This window comes from Helicoverpa zea, chromosome 3 (assembly GCF_022581195.2).
Source record: "Helicoverpa zea isolate HzStark_Cry1AcR chromosome 3, ilHelZeax1.1, whole genome shotgun sequence".
Lineage (NCBI taxonomy): Eukaryota > Metazoa > Arthropoda > Insecta > Lepidoptera > Noctuidae > Helicoverpa > Helicoverpa zea.
The window spans coordinates 9,393,885-9,414,713 of NC_061454.1; the positions used below are offsets into that span (position 1 = coordinate 9,393,885).

The 20,829-nt window shown below is 35.7% G+C and overlaps 3 protein-coding genes across 6 annotated transcripts in view; 1 reads left to right on the forward strand and 2 right to left on the reverse strand.

Moving 5' to 3' along the window:
• Positions 1 to 5,361: 5,361 nt before the first annotated feature.
• Positions 5,362 to 9,595, reverse strand: LOC124645846 (eukaryotic initiation factor 4A). Of its 2 annotated transcripts, XR_006986279.1 has the most exons (8): positions 9,438 to 9,595; positions 8,595 to 8,973; positions 8,299 to 8,513; positions 7,798 to 7,945; positions 7,195 to 7,326; positions 6,554 to 6,777; positions 5,902 to 6,106; positions 5,362 to 5,438 (listed from the first exon to the last, which is right to left on the reverse strand). XR_006986279.1 is itself a non-coding variant. In XM_047185783.1 (7 exons), the coding sequence occupies exons 1-7, from the start codon at positions 9,458 to 9,460 to the stop codon at positions 5,962 to 5,964; spliced, it is 1,266 nt and encodes a 421-aa protein (XP_047041739.1). In that variant the 5' UTR covers positions 9,461 to 9,595; the 3' UTR covers positions 5,362 to 5,961. The 2 variants fall into 2 exon arrangements, 1 of the variants encoding a protein (XP_047041739.1); XM_047185783.1 differs by having other exon boundaries at positions 5,362 to 6,106.
• An 864-nt stretch (positions 9,596 to 10,459) lies between these two features.
• On the forward strand, positions 10,460 to 15,166 carry LOC124645652 (profilin). The gene is made up of 4 exons (XM_047185479.1): positions 10,460 to 10,689; positions 13,179 to 13,350; positions 13,973 to 14,072; positions 14,176 to 15,166. The coding sequence occupies exons 1-3, from the start codon at positions 10,579 to 10,581 to the stop codon at positions 14,068 to 14,070; spliced, it is 381 nt and encodes a 126-aa protein (XP_047041435.1). The 5' UTR covers positions 10,460 to 10,578; the 3' UTR covers positions 14,071 to 14,072; positions 14,176 to 15,166.
• Positions 15,167 to 15,240: 74 nt separating this feature from the next.
• Positions 15,241 to 20,829, reverse strand: part of LOC124645649 — a 114,360-nt gene continuing 108,771 nt past the window's right edge. For all 3 annotated transcript variants that reach the window (XM_047185476.1, XM_047185477.1, XM_047185475.1), the window contains one exon: positions 15,241 to 16,209. In XM_047185476.1, the coding sequence (XP_047041432.1) occupies positions 16,121 to 16,209 (89 nt within the window). In that variant the 3' untranslated portion in view covers positions 15,241 to 16,120. The remainder of the gene's footprint in view (positions 16,210 to 20,829) is intronic.

Consider the following 20,829-nt stretch of genomic DNA (forward strand, 5'->3'; position numbering starts at 1 on the left):
GAGAGTGCGAGCTAGTACTATAGGTAGGTACATAAAGATGACTGTTGCATTGAATTATTGAATAGAACTACAGAGCTGATTTGAAAATACTTCCATCCACTATTGGGTCGCATTAGGTAGGCTATACCTTTTGTGTTATTCCCGCTCGGTAACACCCTTTCATCAACACTGTTGACGATCGGGAAAAAAAAGTTTCGTTTGTTCACAGTGTTGACGAACGCTACTTATTATTTCGGGTAATTCCCATTCGGTAACACCTTTCGTTCCTGTCGTCAACACTGTTGACGATCGGGAAAAAAAAAGTTTCGTTCGTTCACAGTGTCCATGAATGCTGGTTTTTATTTTTAAAATATAGAAATAAAAATAAAACATTTCATGGATTTCTAAACTGTAAAATGGTTATTATGAACATGATAAGGCCATTTTTTTTATTTTCTAGTTAATTGTGTTTTAAAAGATCTAACATAATCCATTAAAACATTTTAAAAATCCAAACAAATAAAAACCAACATTCATGGACACTGTGAACGAACGAAACTTTTTTTTCCCGATCGTCAACAGTGTTGACGACAGGAACGAAAGGTGTTACCGAACGGGAATTACCTGAAATAATAAGGGGTGTACTACTATGCCAAATCGAATAACAAATAATTGAATATCAATTGATCGACCACTATAAATCGAAATTCTAAATACTCGAACATTCATAATATCGAATGGTTATTAAATCGAACATTCAATACATCGCGCAGTCAATACATCGAGTGTTCAAAATATCGAATGTTCGTTTGATCGAGCGTAAAATGCATCGTATATTCATCCTATCGAAAAATCCATATTATGAATACAAGAAAAACTCAAAATTAACGAATAAATCACATTTTAGTGTAGTTTTTATTATTATTTAACATTTTTTCAATCGCATTATCATCCCTTTTGCCTCTTTTTTGTAAAGTAGGTCTTCCCAATCCCGCGTTTGCCTTTTCAATTCATACAAAATTTTAAAATGTACCTTTGAAAGATAAGAATTAAAGATTAAAAATGTGATTTATTAGTAAATTTTGAGTTTTTCTTGTATTCATAAAAAATATGATTTTTCGATAGGATGAATATACGATGCATTTATCGCTCGATCAAACGAACGTTCGATATTTTGAACACTCGATGTATTGACTGCGCGATGTATTGAATGTTCGATTTAATAACCATTCGATATTATGAATGTTCGAGTATTTAGAATTTCGATTTATAGTGGTCGATCAATTGATATTCGATTATTTGTCATTCGATTTGGCATAGTACACCCAATAATAAGTAGCGTTCGTCAACAGTGTGAACGAACGAAACTTTTTTTTCCCGATGGTCAATAGTGTTCACGAAAGGGTGTTACCGAACGGGAATAACCAGCAGAGCGGAGTGGAGCATACTTTTGGAATCGCGCATTTTTGCACTTAGTTACACTCAATCTCTCGGAACCGCCCCGCTGTCCTCCGCTCTGCACCGCCTCGATGTATGAATATTCGCTCAGCTCTGCTCCACGCCGCTCCTACTGTTTCCATTGTCGCGGAGCGGAGATTACAAGCATAGTCATTGGTCAATTTGTGCACCGCTAAGCTCCTCTCTGCCCAGCTCCGCGTCAGTGGAAACGCGGCCTTAAACTTTGGAAGTCCTTGACGAAACTGCTGCATCCACACACACTAGACACAGATTTCTAGACCGAGTCGATTTATTTTACTTACCATACATACTAAGAAAGTAGGTACCTACCTACATACAAAATTATGAAAGTTGCATTGGTTGAACCTGAACATTCATACTTGAGATTTTGATTCTTTGCCCACTACGCCACCAGGACTTTCCTCCTAAGCGTGTGAAAATGTATGAAATCTATGGATGTAGGTTAATAATGTCAAAATCGAATCGCAATATGGTCGCAATAGCAGTTTTAACCATATCGGGCATTCTGCTACTAATTATAAGACCAATCGAATTCCAACGACATTCGATTGGTCTGCTATTTTGGTGATTTAGGTCTATACGGTAGTTTGCTCTACAATCATATTGCAATAGTTAATCATTTGCAGACAAAATGATTCATTATTGAATGACAGAAAAGGATAAAAACGTTTATCTCAAAGAAAAAATTGCGGAATATACACATACGCTTCAATCGTAATCGAGTCGGGATTGGATCTCAGTCGAATCGAGTCGAACGTGAATCGTATGTCGCTTAAGTAAAATTAGGAGAATCGGGTCCCAGCTATAATTTACAGTTCTAGAGAATCAAGAACATCTGACAAAGGACGTAGGTTTTCGGATCGCTGCCGCTGAATCATGACGCCATGACTAAGCAATGATGTCATCGCAAAAATAGTTTTGCGAACATACCAAAATCATCCATTGGTCTACTTAGAAGTGAATGCATACGAACTAACGCACATGAGCCAAACACTACGCTGGTTGTGTGCGTTCGCGCAGCGGAATGTTGTTGAATTTAAAGATTTTAATTATGCAGATAATTAGTGTAAGACTTGGTAGATAAAAAAATGTGTATGCAGCCATTGTGGAGAAATTCACCAAAAGCTGATTCCGCTGGGCGAACGTTGTCCTGGCGGAACTTTTTTTAATCCATAGACTTTAGAAAAAAAGAGATGTGTCCAAAAATTAGTGTGTATTTGTGTATAATTATTTATGTATGAATGAAATCAGTGCATGCATAAACTTCGGAGAAATTCAAGTTTCCGCTACGCGAACGTTTTGTCACTAGCTAGTTTTCATATAAAGCGCTTACATAGAGAGCTGTAGATTTTTACATAAGTTGTTTTGAATTTGTTTAAAAAACAGATTTAGAAAAAGTCGTAGGGTTTAAAAGATAAAAATATAAATGTAAAATACACTTATTAGGTCTTAGTTCTTAAAGGATGCAGTTTGGGGTCTAGATTTTCACGTTTACACAAACCTTGTAAGTGTCTGCAACATGTTGCCAAGTATCAATGATGTTCTGTTAGTAATTAAAAAGTTATAGGATAATTTACCATGAATAGATCACTGTTTACAAAGCAGTCGAATATCACGACGTTCTAAAGGAATTTCATGGTAAAATGTCTGCCAATAATTAGTTTAATCATTCAACTATTCACTTGCAAAATTTCATGTCATTAAATTCAGTAATTAAAGAAAGACAATTATAATACTGACGAAGCATCGAAAACCTACATAATCCGACCAAGTTCGGATAGCTATAAAAAAGCGGCCGTGCCATTATCTTAGAAACGTTCTTAACTTGGAAGGTTAGTATTTATTATTATGGTACAGTTGCGTACAGTGTTTGATCCACTAAAGTTGCAAAGTGGAACGCTCGTGCATGCCTAGTCCATTGGTTAAATAGTGTAATAAGCTACAATATGATAAATATTTACCTAAACAGTAGGTAGTACCTACTTACATGTGGTAATTATTTCATTTCCCTAAGGGGTAAGTTAGAATCTTGATCCGTGAAATCTTCAATAGAAATTAGCCGTATGAATATTATTTGTCTTAAATTAATAATATATCTAGATTATACCTCAAGTCTCAAGCGCATACTTAAATAAAGTACCTACGTATTAATACCTACTTTCTGTCATAGTCAAATACATTAAAAAAGTAGGTGTAGAAAACCTATAAATTATATCGAAACAACAATTGTGTTATTACCTGTACCAATTCAATACCGGTATTATAATTTAAATTTTGGGATGTTACCTAAATATACATATAGCACGGCCGCTTTTTTATAGCTATCCGAACTTGGTCGGATTATGTAGGTTTTCGATGCTTCGTCAGTATTATAATTGTCTTTCTTTAATTACTGAATTTAATGACATGAAATTTTGCAAGTGAATAGTTGAATGATTAAACTAATTATTGGCAGACATTTTACCATGCAATTCCTTTAGAACGTCGTGATATTCGACTGCTTTGTAAACAGTGATCTATTCATGGTAAATTATCCTATAACTTTTTAATTACTAACAGAACATCATTGATACTTGGCAACATGTTGCAGATACTTACAAGGTTTGTGTAAACGTGAAAATCTAGACCCCAAACTGCATCCTTTAAGAACTAAGACCTAATAAGTGTATTTTACATTTATATTTTTATCTTTTAAACCCTACGACTTTTTCTAAATCTGTTTTTTAAACAAATAAACAAATTCAAAACAACGTATGTAGAAATCTACAGCTCTCTATGTAAGCGCTTTATATGAAAACTAGCTAATGACCAAACGTTCGCGTAGCGGAAACTTGAATTTCTCCGAAGTTTATGCATGCACTGATTTCATTCATACATAAATAATTATACACAAATACACACAAATTTTTGGACACATCTCTTTTTTTCTAGTCTATGGATTAAAAAAAGTTCCGCCAGGACAACGTTCGCCCAGCGGAATCGGCTTTTGGTGAATTTCTCCACGATGGCTGCATACACAATTTTTTATTTACCATACACAAATTATAGAAAGTCTTACACTAATTATCTGCATAATTAAAATCATTAAATTCAACAAAATTCCGCTGCGCGAACGCACACGCGCTGGTTTATAAGTAAACTACCCGCCCTACACCGCGAGATGTAGCAAATATGAATTTGCTCCTGATTCTCGAGCTCGTAACTCTATAGTACATCCAAATCGAGTTCAAGTTGACTAGTATTTGCGATATTCCTTATTTTAAATTGTAGCAGCGTAAAATTAAGCCAAGACCACAGAGCTTACTATACTAACAACATTAAAATACTTGCCATTGGTGAATCTGGAGTAAGGGTTGTTAGGTAGGAGTAATTCAAGATCTGGATATAATATGAATTCAATATTTCAGTTTATACAGGAACCAGTCTTAATCAGAATAATATCCAAACTTGAAATTCATTATTCATTATTTTTCTCACTTGTATTAATAATCCAGCTTCGATTGGCCAATAATCTGGAATAGTGAGTATAATGGATGTGAGATGGGTTCTATCAATATTGAAGAGTCAAGACACAAAAGAGTTGTCATGCGTTTATATCTGAATATTGATCGTCACAAAGTGTCTATAAGCTAAAATTAACATATTATGGTTATTAAATGTATTTGGAATTAGATCAGCTTTAGTACTTATATAAAGATAATATTATGTTAGCGTAGGAACCTTAATTATCATTTTTGTCAAAAGTCACTAATACTTCGAACAAAATTTATTCCAAAAATATAAATAATTCGAAATGAACATAAAAACCATGTAGAAAACAATCTTTTAAAAAGTAAAATGCAAAAGCAATGTAAATGGGAATACAGGATACAATAAGGACCTGTCAAAAGAAAGTAATGAACATATTGAGGAAATTTTGATTTATTATTTCCACATAGTTGTGTCCACAGTGCGTTTCACAGGCTCAGTGGGTAGATCTTCTGTAAAACAAAATTTACACAATTCAATACAATGCTTTAGAGAAATTAAGGTTCCGATCGGGAATGGAGCGCTACAATTTTCAAGTATGTCAATAACAATACAGTTGAGATATTTCATTATATTTATTTAGGGTATTACAAAAACAGTTACCATATTATGTACAACTGGAAAAAAAAGTTACAATACAGTGGGTTTCCTTCTAGAACTTTTGTGATTGAAATAGCCTCTCCAGTACCCGATGAGACCTCTTTGCAAGCGGCAGAGAGGCCTGCGCGGAACGGGGGCCATCCGGCCGAGCCGGTCTTACTCCTAACTATGTATATTAAACTTATATTGATACGTCTATTATAGTATAATGTAATCATTAATTAAACTAAAACGATTATATCGGTCCGAACGAAATGAGTTCCAATGAAAAATTCGGCACAGCGGTTATTAGAAGGCTCCTCCTAATGCACACACCTTATAAATATCGCAATAGAACGCAGGACACAAAGTATAAACCGGGTAAGCGTAGGCGCCTCAGATGAGGTTGGCCACATCGCTGGGCATTTCCGAGATGCTTGTATGGTAGAACTCCTCAATATCCTTGAGTGCTCTTCTGTCAGCTTCAGTTACAAAGTTGATTGCGATTCCTTTACGGCCGAAACGCCCACCTCTTCCAATTCTGGAAAAATTGAAACATAATTTGAATATATGTATGTTTGTATGTATGTCAACTACTATATGATAACTAGACATTGGCTTATATGCATTTACATGTTTGCATATGCAATTATACATATTTTGGTCATTTTTAAACATTGCACATATGCACATATTTCTGGAGTTAAATGCATTTAACGCCAGTTATATTTTGCAGATGGCAGAAAACGGCGCACGCATAACATGTTTGTCTTGAGTACATAAAATATTTCGACTTTAATTTTATTACGAGTTCAGAACATTTGAACCAGTGAAAAAAGAGCCCAGATAACCAGACAGCAGTTATAGGAATAACTCCATTACACTGAGATTTCCGAAACTTCATGACGGCGCGTATTTTGTATGCTATGATTTTATATAACCTTATCAGTTCAACTAGCGCTAAAATTATTACATTATGTACACTTACCGATGAATGTAGTTTTCACGGTTAGTAGGCAGATCATAATTGATGACGCAAGAGACTTGCTGCACGTCAATGCCGCGGGCAAGTAAATCAGTAGTGATCAGGACACGAGAGGATCCTGTACGGAACTGCCGCATGATCACCTCACGCTCACGCTGGTCCATATCGCCGTGCATGGCAGAGACGGTGAAGTCACGTCCATGCATAGACTCAGTCAGCCAGTCGACCTGAAATCAAAGTAAACGAAAATATAAGTCAACAAAACCAATCAGCATATAATTATTTCTAGTATCATAAATAATAAGTTAAAATTGTTTCATCATCATTTCACTATTTAGGAAATAATTTGCTTATCTTTGCAAGGTCACTTTGTTTTGCCGAAAATAACAATTGTTAGAAATAATATTAAGAGCACCAGCAAAAATGCAAAAATATATGTATGGCAGAACAATTAAATTGTAGTTACATTCATGAGTAGTACTATTACAAGGCAATGATAATGTTGCAAATTTACAAGACAATGCTTAATAGATTGACAATACTTAATAGATAAGATCTTTGCAGAGGAATGATGTATCTCTGAGTCAAAAAGTAACTTTGCACAAAAGCAGCAGTTTTTTAATATGCAGGATCTTGAGAATTACCTTGCGACGAGTGTTGCAGAAAATTACAGCCTGAGCGATGGAGAGGGTGTCATACAAGTCACAGAGGGTTTCCAGCTTCCATTCTTCTAATTCAATAGCAATGTAGAATTGTTTAATACCTTCCAGTGTTAACTGTAAAAGAATTTAATATTTCAATGTTGCAACAAAAGGAAAATTACAATGTTGACAAACAAAATGCATTGATTTATCTACTGTAAATTATAGTCTTTAATCAGTGGATTTTGTTTGATCAACATATACAGAGACTGCATAAGCAGTAGTTGGCAATTTGGCATCAACACTATGTAGATTTTTGTAGAAAGCTCAGCAAATTGAATATTTACAATTGTAAAATATAGCTGTCACATTCTGCTTACAATTTTATGCAAGACTAGCTATTTCCCATAGCTAATCATGTATCCTTAGAGAAGTACTGAACGCATTCAGATAAAATTAAAACCTCCCTCTCAAAATTATATTAGAAGGTTGAATGCACTAATCTATTTGACTGTAAATTCAATGCAGTAGTTCTCAAGATAAATGTTTAGCTGTAACTTAACAATATAAATTAGCGCTTAGTCGTAATAATATCAAAACAAGTACCTCTTCCTTCTGCACAAGAATGCGCACAGGGTCTCTCATGAAGCATCGAGATACCTCAAGTACATCGTCCGGCATGGTAGCAGACAGCAGAATGACTTGAACATCAGCAGACAACATCTTGAATACATCATGAATTTGATCTTTGAATCTGAAATACACAAAAGCACATACATTAATATAACTATCGTCCATTGGATGAGTAAATTGTACATTAATAGAGCTAGATTAGACAATACTATCTTGAATCATACTATTTACATCCAAGTCTTAATAAATAAACACAAAAAGAAACTCTGAAGGACATTTAGCTTATTCATTATTTCACTGTAACAGCTGATATCATTACTTCTTTATTATTAAATCAGTTTATGACTTATGCTGTATAATAGATGTTAATTTAGGCATGAATCATGACATCTTTCACATGGACTTTTCTAGTACATGTAAACAAATATTATGGCACTAAATGTAAAATATCATGTCAAGGACATAATGACTCACCCTCTAGACAACATTTCATCAGCTTCATCCAGCACAAACAGCTTGATGGTGTTAGCGCGCAGAGCACGGCGAGTTATCATGTCGTAGACGCGACCAGGCGTGCCCACCACCACATGAACACCACTCTCCAGCTGACGCACATCCTCGCGCACGTTGGTGCCACCAATGCAGGCATGACATTTAGCATTCAAGTGATCACCAAGAGCTATCACCACCTAAAAGTATCACAGTGTTAATTCCAAACTCGTAAGCGTTAATAAATCACGACACACAACACAAAACACCACACTTCATACCTTTTGGATTTGCTGAGCTAACTCTCTGGTTGGGGCCAGAATAAGTGCTTGGCATTCACGAATACTAGTATCAATTTGTTGAAGAATTGAAATCGAGAAAGTAGCAGTTTTGCCAGTTCCAGACTGGGCTTGAGCTATAACATCGCGGCCCTGGATGCAAGGCATAATAGCGCGTTGCTGGATGGCCGACGGTTTTTCGAAACCATAGGCGTAAATTCCTCTCAGCAATTCTTCTTTCAAATTCATGTCATCAAAGCTTTCCACGACCTGATGCCAGTTAGTGTCCAGAGCCCCTTGGGGTTCCATACCCGGAGGTCCATCGTAATTTCCTTGATCTTTTGATGGCCCATTTTTGGAATCCTCCGGCCAATCTTCTGATCTGTGAGCAATAATAATCATTCTAAAATTAAAAGTATTAACACACAACCGGTATATTACTATAGATATAATGTTAACCTTCTTTTGCAAAAGTAAAAATCATTGAAATTGCATTAATAGTAGCGCTTCTGTCAAATTGGCATATCATTGTTGTAAAGTTAACACTAGAAATAAAAGCAATACATCAGAACCATCACAGAACGTAGAACATCGTGTTTTTTTCACGGATTAATAAAGGGAAATTGAATCTAGAATGGAAAACACGTGCGCTGAATCGAACTTGCAATAATGTACTCCTACCAGCGCCATGTTGGCAATCGGCGACAGGGACATTGAAATTATTTCACAATATATGGCGAATTACATGAAAATACAGTGCCATAACGGAGCCCAAGGGTTTTTCTGTAAGATATTTCTTACAAACATGTAATAAAACAGCTCAACAAGCTAAAGAACCCGACTTACCTTCTTTCAGGTGAATAAGACATGTTCCAATCGCGGTAGCTGAACGGAAAAGAACTAGCAAAGCATAAGCAAGGTCAAGTTAAGTTAACAGAAGCTTTTTTTAAAGGTTTTCCGAAATTGAGTATTTATTTATATTAAATGTATTACAATAATTTTAATATATTTTTTTAAGTTTTATAAAATTATTAAAAGTCGATAAACGTGTTCGATTTTAACAAGATGAATAATACTAAATTATTGAGGAATACAATAGCGGAAGTACGTCACGAAAATTTATGGACTACAGTCTCTCAATGCACGGACTTTTACGAACTATCGATTACTCCTCTATTTCTCTATAGCAAAGTTGCTTTTTCTGTCTACCAAATTATATTAGTATTTACTACAACTCGACTTAGAATAATATCTTTGTTAATAAAGATTTTTATTTTAAAAAGTCTTCTTCAAAATGGCCAACACTTTAGGTTCAGGTTTACTGAAAACAAAATAAGGCGCTCCCTAGACGGTCAATATAACGCGTAACGTGCATAATGTGTTAAATAGACAAAATCTAAACATAGTTTACGATAAAAATAATGAGCAATAAAAATTTTGATCAACAAAAATACTAGTAAAATCTTCAATATTTGCTTAAAATCGATCTGTAATATTAACCCCAAGTATACGGTCAATTATCATTCATTTCCACAAAATCGAATAAAGCGCAATTTCATTGATTGTCTAAGGCGCATCTTATATAAGGTATCTGGTACATAAATATGTGTTGTTAGGCACATTTCTATATAATAGGATGTCTTATTTTTTTTTCAAGTCTAATCGATGAGTTTTGCAAAACTAATTTTTTGCTCGAAGAATATAGATCCACGGTTTTGCTTTGAGTTGTGTGTATGAGTGCTTCCATCACTTATGAATGTTTTGAAATAATGGCCTTTTGAGCCTCATTGTCTTTGATTGTGTGCCATAAACTAATTATTAATTTGTTAAGTTGGCAGTGGTGAACTCGGTCTTCCGGTTGTGTCTATGACTACGCTGCCATTTTGGAACGGCAGTGCTTTTTGTTCGTGTGAAGCGCTTGCTCGTTGTGAAGAGTAGATTGTGATTTAGTCAAGTGTAGTTTTATTTTAAGTCGAACTCAATCAAAATGAGCTGGCAAGATTATGTCGATAAACAGTTAATGGCATCCAGATGTGTGACAAAAGCTGCGATTGCCGGTCACGATGGGAATGTCTGGGCCAAGTCAGAAGGCTTCGAAGTAAGTTTTTCCTCTGTCAAGTTCTTACTATGCGGTCAGTGATTTGCAAATTTAATTTTTGCTGTGAATATCAGTGTTAAATAGTGTTATCAAGTGCAGTTCATATTAGGTTCGTCGGATGACGAATTCTTTATCCGGCAGTTTGACAAGATGGCGACATGTGGTGGGAGCCAGCTATTCGGATTAGAAATGAGAATTTCGCCACCCTGTGGATGATGATTGCCAAAATCTGTTAAGAAATATAATTATTACATTCATATTAATGTTTGCTTAAGTATTATTTACTGCTTTCATTAGTATGTAAAGAATGAGCCAAAACTGCCGGCCGGTATCTTGTTAGGAATAACTACATGCTATTGAAATGCGAATGCCGGTCGATTCTGTCGCGAATTTCGCACTGAAGTAAAGTCAAGTTCAGACTTTTTTGATATTGTTGTGACTAATCTCATATCTACATGTAATAATGCCCCATGTCGCTATTAGCTCCGTAAATTTCAGAGTTCGATCTATCTGGGAGACTTACCTTCAGGAACTAAATCTTAGAACTTACTCCTTTGCTTGATAAAATATTGCAATTTTTCATGACCATCTCTTTTAATGAAGTTTTACTGTACATTATTTCCAATAAAATATGAGAGGATGTACATTGCGATATTTTTAAATTTTGTATAGTTTCAGTAGTTACTAAATTGATTGCCAAAAATATCTTATTTTTCTATCTCTTGAGTCTTAACTTGAAACTAATGCAGTTGTACGCTGGGATGAGTCATTGACCTATCATGCAGATTCTGACAGGCTCCTTCAACCTTTTAGTTTTGCTGCCTAATTTGTCTAACAAGAATATGATTTTCTCAATATTTGATGCACTATCACTAAATAGTGATTTTCTAGATAAAATTATCATTCACTATGATTTTTCTCATCTCACTTGAATACCTTCCTCAGATTTTTTTTTGACATGAAACCTGTATCTTTGTGACACAAGAGTTTCGTCTCTAAAGCCTTAATTATGAATTGATGCACTTATGACAATACCAGGCATGGCCATATAAGTGCTAGGAGACAGAGGGCATTTTTTTTCATCTGTCTCAATGAGAAGGCTACTTCCTCAAGGATAAAGATTCTTCATAAAATCAGAATAGTTTGAATCCATACATTTGTGAATTTTATGGTAAAATGATTAAGATAAGAGAAACACTAGTCACATAATAATAAGCTGTAATTCAGTTAATTGTTAACAAAACTTGAACTAATTGTATATTTTGATTTTCTTATCTGCTAATGCTGAAGATTGCAGCAAGTTTAAAAATGGGGAATTCAAAGAATAGATTCTTTATCTCAATATATTCATCAAACCAAGCGTTTACTTCCATCATTTTCAATTCAAAATGCTTAAAAACTTCATCAAAATCAGACTCAGCTAAGCAATCTTGTGAAAGTTAAATAATTATGTACCTAGTTGTATTTTGTATGACTAGTAGTAGGTTTCAAAAAAACGAATGGGGTGAGCTAAATAAAACCGTTTAAAAAATATTTGCCATTAAGTGTTGAATATCAGTTTAGGTTAATGATTCAAAACAGCTGATCAAGATTTTATCCATAATATGAGGTCTATAATTTAACATCTGACTAAATAGCTTAGGAGATACATTATGACAAAATTAAAAATATGTATTTTGTTTTTTAGTTGTTTATGTTATATGCAAATTTTCGATTAAATTAATCTACAGAGGCACTCCCACACCGTCAGATATGCCGAGCGATAAAGCCGAGCTTCGATAGGATGCTAGTTTCATACAAGCTATGTACCTAATTATTTATATGAGTAGATTTTACGACAGTAGTTACGATCGCGAGGCGATCGCAAATGTACCATTATTGTTTTGCTATTATACAAGGATGATGTATGTTATCGCTTCAGTAGAGCTGTGACATTAAAATTTATAGTTATTTATTAACGTCAAATACAGACACTACAAACAAAGTCACTGATCTTTCTGCCTGTTTGCACTAAACTAAAAAACTAGTGTACGGATTTTCGATCAGTTTTCATCTATAGTGTCCTGTGAGGTATATTCAGATACGCCGATATTGTCTGGTCTAGTAATAAACTTCACTTTACTTCATTGTCGCGATCGGTTTTTTGTCACCGTCATCTTTGATCTACGGCTAGGTGCAACCATAAGTGGCGCAAAAAATATCGCCTCGTCTGACTCTCCCTGACGAATAAGCTTAATGTTCGTGCTAACCGCGGTGACTCCCGCGTCCTCACCAAATACTAAACGCACCTTCTAAAAAGTTAAGTTATACCGTTATCAGGGCTCGATTTAATAAAATTTCTTTAAGCCAGGAACCAGGAACTCGCGATTTATAGTATTATTTAATACTTAGCCCTTAGCCTGTAGCATTGATACATAATTTAGTGTACATTGAAGGTAACGTACATTTATCTCAAAGGCGAAAACTTACAACTGTTACATTGTTAACAGATATCAAAAGATGAAGTCGCGAAGATGGTGGCCGGTTTCGACAATGAATCACTGTTAACGAGCGGTGGCCTGACGATAGCGGGCACACGATACATCTACCTCAGTGGCTCAGACCGCATCATACGCGCAAAACTCGGCAAGGTCGGCGTGCACTGCATGAAGACACAGCAAGGTTTGTGATTTCTTTGTGATCTGGTTATTTCTTGATTGCTTACTGTAATTGTTTATCTGTAAGCTGCATAATAACTGCTCAAAGACTAATGGAAGATTGATACAACTAGATATTAGAAACACAATACACCACAGTCGCAAAAAATTAAAACTGTCACAACTCCTGGAAAATACGTTTATAATGTTGCACTAATAAATACTGAAATTGGTAATGGTATAATTTTTATCTAAAAGTCCATTTAATAAGCTTCAGGGAAATAACTTGGGTGTATTAATATAATAATCGATAAGCCATAAGAGCTATTGCGATGCAAAAAAATGTCAATCTTGCAATAGAGCAAATTTTTTTTTTAATATTCACATTTGTTGAAAAAGAAAATCCAAGTTAGGTAAGTTGCTCAACCTCAAATTACATAAAATTTTGACATATTAAGAGCATTACTAATTATTCATTATTTCGTAATTATGTACTTTTCACGTGAATGTTACGTATAGTCTTAATCTCCTATGTTGAAGAAAGGGAAAGTTCGTACTTAGACACGGTTATGTGTAGGGAAAGTGAATCGCAAGTGACGGCCGTGTATAATCTACTGCGGCTAGTTTATTTAAATATTTTGTTTCAGCCGTCGTAATTTCTCTGTATGAAGAACCCATCCAACCCCAGCAAGCCGCATCCGTAGTGGAGAAGTTAGGAGACTATTTAATTACCTGTGGTTATTAGAGGTGAGTTGAGATCAATTTTTTGTCGATCAGCGTACACTTAACAATTCTGCAGAGTAATTAACTTGCCTCGACGACTTCAAAAGCAATATTTCTTTTTTTACAGATCGAAGCGCGCCGTGATCTAAGAATACTATAAGATAATATTTTTTCCACAGGGAAATAAGTAACTGCATTTTGTATATTCTATAAAGTGATAAGGACCGTTCATTTGTTTTGATATTCGATAAATTATGGCGTCATCAGTGCGTGATGCGTTTAGTAACTGTGTGCAGATGCAATTACTTTGCGGATTTTGGACCCTTTTTATACGCTCACCGCTTCCATAAAGTAATTGTAAGCTGTATTGGTTTACATGTATTTTAAAGTTTGCTTTTATTGACCAGTACGGTAAAGCATATTCAGCTTTGCAAGCAGGTCTCAAAGCATGATGTATAGAGTTTTTTTAGGTTTCTTCTCAAGCATTCTGATACTCTATCTGGCGTGTACAATGATCTAAATTAAATTATAATCGAGGTAGACTTGATATTTGTGTCACTAGCCATCTAGACAAATATGCCCGCGTACAGATGCTTGAAGAGAAGTTATAATAACCACGTAATGAAATTACTGTAACAACATTATACAACATATATATATATAATTATAAATAGCATTTTGTGTAAGGGCTTGTTACAAATTGAAAGACACTGTAACCCAAGTATTACGATTTTAATTGAAGATCTCTAGTCCCACTGGAACCATCGTGTGAGTAATATCTGACACATCAGTGCGTGGCGGACGAGGTCCGAGCCGCGACGCGCCGCGGCTTCGACCCCCACATGGCCCGCCATTACAGTTTTCTGCTATGCTTTCTTTTTAATTGTGCCGCATTTATAATCTTGTGTAGTGAGTAATAAACATTTGCATTCTGTTCTATTCTATCTCTTAGCTGCAGAAATAGAAGCGCTCAATTACCCTGTATCCTCAGACAAGGCTTGCAGTAAACGAAGGGTGCATATTGTTTATATTTGATATTACTACTATAGCTTTGTACATTGTTTCTGATAAGCGATGGGAACTGTGTCTATCTAATAATAAAATGATTTGTATTATAACACTTGGATTTTCTTTTATCTGTGTTGTATAAAACCTGAAGGAAGGGAAGTGGGTGTAAGTTAAAACCAAAAAATATTGCTAATGAACATAATTTATTTTCCTTTTGACAAAATCTACAGTATTAAGAGTTAAGTACACTCGAATACAAGGATTGGTATAAAATGTTTAACTTGTAGCAATTATAATAATAATCTATCAAGTGATTTTGGTTCTTTGAAAATAGCAACACTTTCTCTAATGTTTTAATTAATATTGGAGAATTAATACGAAAATTATGAGTTAAGTTGCATTAGTACATTATACTAAATATATTCCCCAGATGACATAATAATTGCAATTAGTTATTTATTTTTCTAAGAGCATTATGTAACAATATATCAAAGAAATTTTAATGATAACGCGTCAGTTTACTTGCTACGTGGTTATCTACATTTCTACAATTCTATTTATGCAAAAAGAAAATGTGTATGAATAAAATACCTACTTATCACATCTTACGAATAAATTATGCGTTGATAAAAAGCATGAATTATACAAATCAATACACAATGTTTTATATTCCTATACATCAGATTTATTAAAATAATACTCGAGTCCCTTGAGCCAACACATCTTATTGCTAGGAACAAAAGTTTGTTTCCGTGACCCAACAAGTTATCGAGGAGAACATTCAGTTAGCGAACCTACTGCCAAATTGCACAACTATTTTAATCTGTTAGTGTTGATAATTAAGTCCTTATGGAGGTAATGAATCAAAATTTCTGCCATGACGTGTTACATCTTTTCTATAATTATATTTGTCTAATTCGGTGAAGTCGTCTTTCGAGTCGGTATTCTCTCAGAACTAAAACTAGTTCGGCCTAACTTATTCGAACGTGACTTCATTCTTGCTGGGTACGAGGAAATCCACGTCGTGAATCGTAGTCAAGTCGAAATTCTTCCATGGCCTTTCCTCACGGATGCTCTAGGGAGTAATGGCGAGATTTTTTCCAAAGGCTTCTGAAAAAACCTTTGCGTTGCTTCTGCCCAGGGTGCTCCTCGCCTGTTAACAATAAAAAAATATAAGTTTTATACTATAAAGGAATCGGGATACGCCGTTGAGCAACATGTCTATAGAATCATTATTGAAATCTTAAATACCTATGGTGAAAGGACTTATATCAATAAGAGATAAATTGTCCGTTGCGAACTAAGATTTCAGTGCCATTATTTTATAGATGATAATATTTTGCTTCCGTTGTGTAGGTATCGATGGACGCAATACATAAGGCGATCTAAATGCTATAATCTAAATGATTACAATAATACAACTTTGTCGATATCGTTAGGGTCGTGAACCCTCTCTCGGGGAACGCGAATGTCAAGTGTACGAGCGCGCCGCAGCCGGCTCATTTGTTGGTGTCTCGGCAAGCGGGTCGATATGACTACCCTACCACGAGCGGTGGAAAGAGCTCCCGGCCCGGAACGACACGAACTGCGCTATATGATAACTACGGCCTCTCTTTCCATCTTGATGTTTTTGGATTAACGTTTGAAATTTCCCATCCTGCCAATTTCTCACCAAAAAGGTTTTAAATAGAACCATCCTGTAATGCCCAGGTTTCATAACACCATACAGCCATGGGATACCTATGTACTTTACACGAATGATAGAAATTAAACCGAATAGGATATAATATTATTCGAGATAAAACTCATAGATACCTAATCTAAGCAAACCGTTACATTTACTGCTGCTGTGTTAGGCTAAAAACGTTAGCTTGCGCAGTCGTGTTCCGGCGAACCTAATTACTATGATAGCTGCGCTTTTTTACTTAGATGCTCTGGATAGAGACATGAATTAATGTAAAGTTCACAAGACCGTGAATGATTATTCTCTAGTAAAAATTCGCTCGGTAGATAATAAATCAATGCAAAGAATTTTAGACAGGATCTGTAAAAAATGAAGTTCATAATTTAACGTTAGTTGAAATCTGTTATATCACTATGCAGTAAGAGATCTGTTAGTAGGGCATCCGAAAATAAACCGCAGTAAGTAGGTAGTTTCCAGCACGCGTCCCAAATGCCATGCACGCTGCCTAAAATAGTCGTGGACTAAGCCACGTGAGATGCCGCACCCGACATCCGACTCCGTTGCTTGCGGTAGTTATTTGTTTGTCTATCTTTGAGTTAGGTCATTGATTTATTAGAAAACAATTTCTACAGCTATGAAGTATTATTTAATGTGTGGTGAATCGAAAATGACTTATTGTTACAAAATTTTTATGAGAACAATACAGACATTTTTAAACATCAGCGTGACTATACTAATCAAAATTTTAAAAAAGTGTTGTTTTATTATGTACCTAATTAGTTAATATAAATTGAGCTATGTACCGCAAAGTACTTCGCCTTATAAGAATGGAACATTTTCAGCGATGGTAAAGCTTTTGTATTTATAGCACGTGTCTTGTGCAGTGGAGGTCTATCCAATTCAAGTTCATTGGCTAGACTCCCCGCAAAGGTACGTCACTGGAAACATTGCTTATCCATCCAGCTGGATAGCTAACTATGACATCATCACTTAGTTAAATATATAGACAAATGATTCACCAATACAATTACATACAAAAAACGAGCTTGGATTTTAGGGCAAAAATTCAGCTTTTCGTGATTATGACGCGCTCAGGGCTGATTGGCGACTTCAGATTTATTGGCTTAAATAAACTTGACATCGCATTATTGCTTAGAAGTTACATTGGCATTTGCCTTGAACCGTCTTACTCGCACTTGTTAGAGAATGTGTTTTATTTAACTCACCACTATAATCTCTAGAAAATTTAGGAAACAGGCATTTACGAGATTTCGGTCAATAAAATGTTTGGCCTGAATTCTACTACTACTTACTACCCTGATAGTGATTTTCGTACTAGTTCAGTAAATGAAAATTATTACAAACTAGCTTCCGCCAGCGGCTTCGCCCGTGTGGTGTGTTTATAAAAAGTAGCCATGTGTTAATCCAGGGTATCACCTATCTACATACCGAATTTCAATCAAATCGGTCCAGCCGTTTTTGCGTGATTGAATAACAAACATACATCCATACATTTTCACAAACTTTCACATTTATAATATAAGTAAGATATCTACGTTTGTATTTGGCAACGGTGTGTTGCTGGTGACAAAGGAAATTTTAACTAATCAGGTCACGAAGATCGAGCTGGAGAAGAGCGAAGGGCTGATGTGAGGGAAGCGTGGCGTGGGGGAGGCGCGCGGGTCCAGGGGTCGTCGACACTTCGGTGAAGGGCAGCGAGGTCGGTGCGTTCGCTTTCGTAGGCGCGCGGCGGGCGGCGCGGCGCGGCGGCGGCGTCGACGGCTCCGCGTATTGATCGCAGCCTCCCGCACTCGAACCGCGCTACATCTCTACTTGATTTCCTAACCTACGTTTGCTGCCATTACTATTTTTGCTTCTGTGCAAATACACGGAACCTATCTTCCTATGTTTATTGTATTCGGAAAATGTTTTGTTACAAACAGGAATGCTAATGATGGAATCTATTTTGCAATTCAGATGACATAAAATGTGATTAAAGGTAATTAATTTATTGAGAGGTATCGCCCGTGTTGAATTCATTTATAAATAGGCATCCGATTTGGCAGTTATTTTAATGTGTCCCTGTTAAATATCAAAAATAGATGTCTAAAAGTAGATAACACGTAACCGTCACATGCGTATAAATAGACCAATATCGACGCATGCAGTCAGTTCTGTTCATCGGTCAATTACTGAATGATATATTATGTGCAGTCGTTACCCGACTGCCAAGAAGGGGACTCACCAAAATGTGTAAGACGTACATCCTACTTCATAGTTGGTATGAATATAGCCATTGTACATGCATTATTTAAATTCTTAGAATTTGTTGAATCAAAATCTGAGAATTTGACGGGTTCACGCGTAGGTCCTCATACCGGAAAGCTGAGTCATTGTGATACATATATCACAATGAATTTTAATCTTACAGATTATGCAAGTAGGCACTCTGTAAGATTAAAATTCATAATTCTGTAGATGTTTATATTAAATAGGTCTAAGAGAAGGTAAACGAGCAACTAGCCGCATAAGTCCTTAATTTAGAAAAAATATACGTATCCAGGTATAGGCAAATGTGAGAGCCCTAAGTGTAACGTAAGTTAGCTGGCCTATCGATGCCGCAGTGACCGCGACTGCCGGCGCCGGCTATTGTTTCTGCAACACGATCACTGCACGAGCGCTCGTGCTAAAGATATCTGTGCCTTTCAAATTCATAGTAAAAGGTAATTTTTTGCCCAAGTTACAAAATCAAAATCTAGCTCTTCAATCACATGGTAATATTCGATCACGAGTATATAAAATTCGCACCATCTTCCTTATAAATCTTGTGGGGCCATTGAACTGCGATAAAATGTCGAAGTATTGACCTCTTATCACTAGCGTCCAACTCTTATTAAAACTTGTTATTGAATTGCAAATAAATATGTATACTTATATTATTATTTAAAGCATATAATATTTTTAAAATTATTGACGTTAGGTAGGTAGTCGTGGTATGCACTAGCGGAGACGCTTTCGAACCATAAGCAATTTTAATGTAATAGCTCGAGTGCACTAATTAACAACGAGAGGCGAACGTATCTGCGCCAACAATATTTACCGTTTGTGCAAAATGCAAAACTAATTGGAGTTTTGAAAAGTAGGTAGTTGATACCAACACTTTTTTTTAAACTAGACGAAAATTGAAAATTAAATTTAGATTGTTTCTAATCTTTGTGTCTGTGAAAATATGCAGGTCAGTAGGTAGGTGAGGATACATCTGATCTGTGAGTCTAGTATCTTTACTTTCTCCGGGCAATAGTCCACTAGACAAGCGGCGCATACGTTGAAAACTAAGCCGATAGCAACATAGGTTACAACAACCTACTTGCACAGCTCAAACAAATATATCTCTTTTTAATCTTGGTTACAATGCTGCCAAAAATGTTTATATGCTTGGAAGCTAAGTTCCACTTCTATGTATAATGATTAAGTACGTAGAATAATTTGCAGCTATCGATATCTTATCAGAGTCAAGGAGTTTGTCTAATTGACGGTTAGGTCACATTCTTCCGGTAATGAACAAACTAATCCGCGCTTCGAAGCGGAACTGAGTTATCCAACCGCTATAAAGTAAGGCGCGAAGTATGACGTGCGATGCGATGGCGCGAGGGAACACAAAAAGCACGTAAGTGTTGCTAGAACAAAAAGACTCGCGAACACTGGAAAGACGAACGGTGACTCATGAAACATCACTTATAATTAAAGTGTGGCAAACAATAGAAAATTAATTCTTACACAAAGTGCCACATGGATGAAACATTTTGAGATCATAAACGGTGAGCGATCCTTATTGAAATTAAAAAGTAAGCTCGCCAAATGTGTTCGCGGTCGGCCGCCATAACATGAATTTATTAATTGTGGACAATGTTCGGTGGAAGTTCATTGACCTTACCTCCTACTATGACATCAACTGAAAGCCTGTACATTGACTTTACTTACAGTATTATAATTTATTTAGCAACTAATCTAGGTAGGCACCTATCTGCGTTTATGTGATAGTTATTAGACGAGATAAGATTTGGAAGCAAATGGGGAAGGTGGGATGCT

Excerpts from the sequence above, each read along its gene's own strand:
- LOC124645846 (XM_047185783.1), bottom strand. The coding sequence starts at position 9,460 with ATGTCTTATTCACCTGAAAGAAG. Across the intron at positions 7,946-8,298 it reads GATGAAATGTTGTCTAGAGG|ATTCAAAGATCAAATTCATG; the intron begins GTGAGTCATTAT and ends TGTGTATTTCAG. Across the intron at positions 7,327-7,797 it reads TTCTTGTGCAGAAGGAAGAG|TTAACACTGGAAGGTATTAA; the intron begins GTACTTGTTTTG and ends ATTCTTTTACAG.
- LOC124645652 (XM_047185479.1), top strand. The coding sequence starts at position 10,579 with ATGAGCTGGCAAGATTATGTCGATAAACAGTTAATGGCATCCAGATGT. Across the intron at positions 10,690-13,178 it reads CCAAGTCAGAAGGCTTCGAA|ATATCAAAAGATGAAGTCGC; the intron begins GTAAGTTTTTCC and ends CATTGTTAACAG. Across the intron at positions 13,351-13,972 it reads CTGCATGAAGACACAGCAAG|CCGTCGTAATTTCTCTGTAT; the intron begins GTTTGTGATTTC and ends ATTTTGTTTCAG.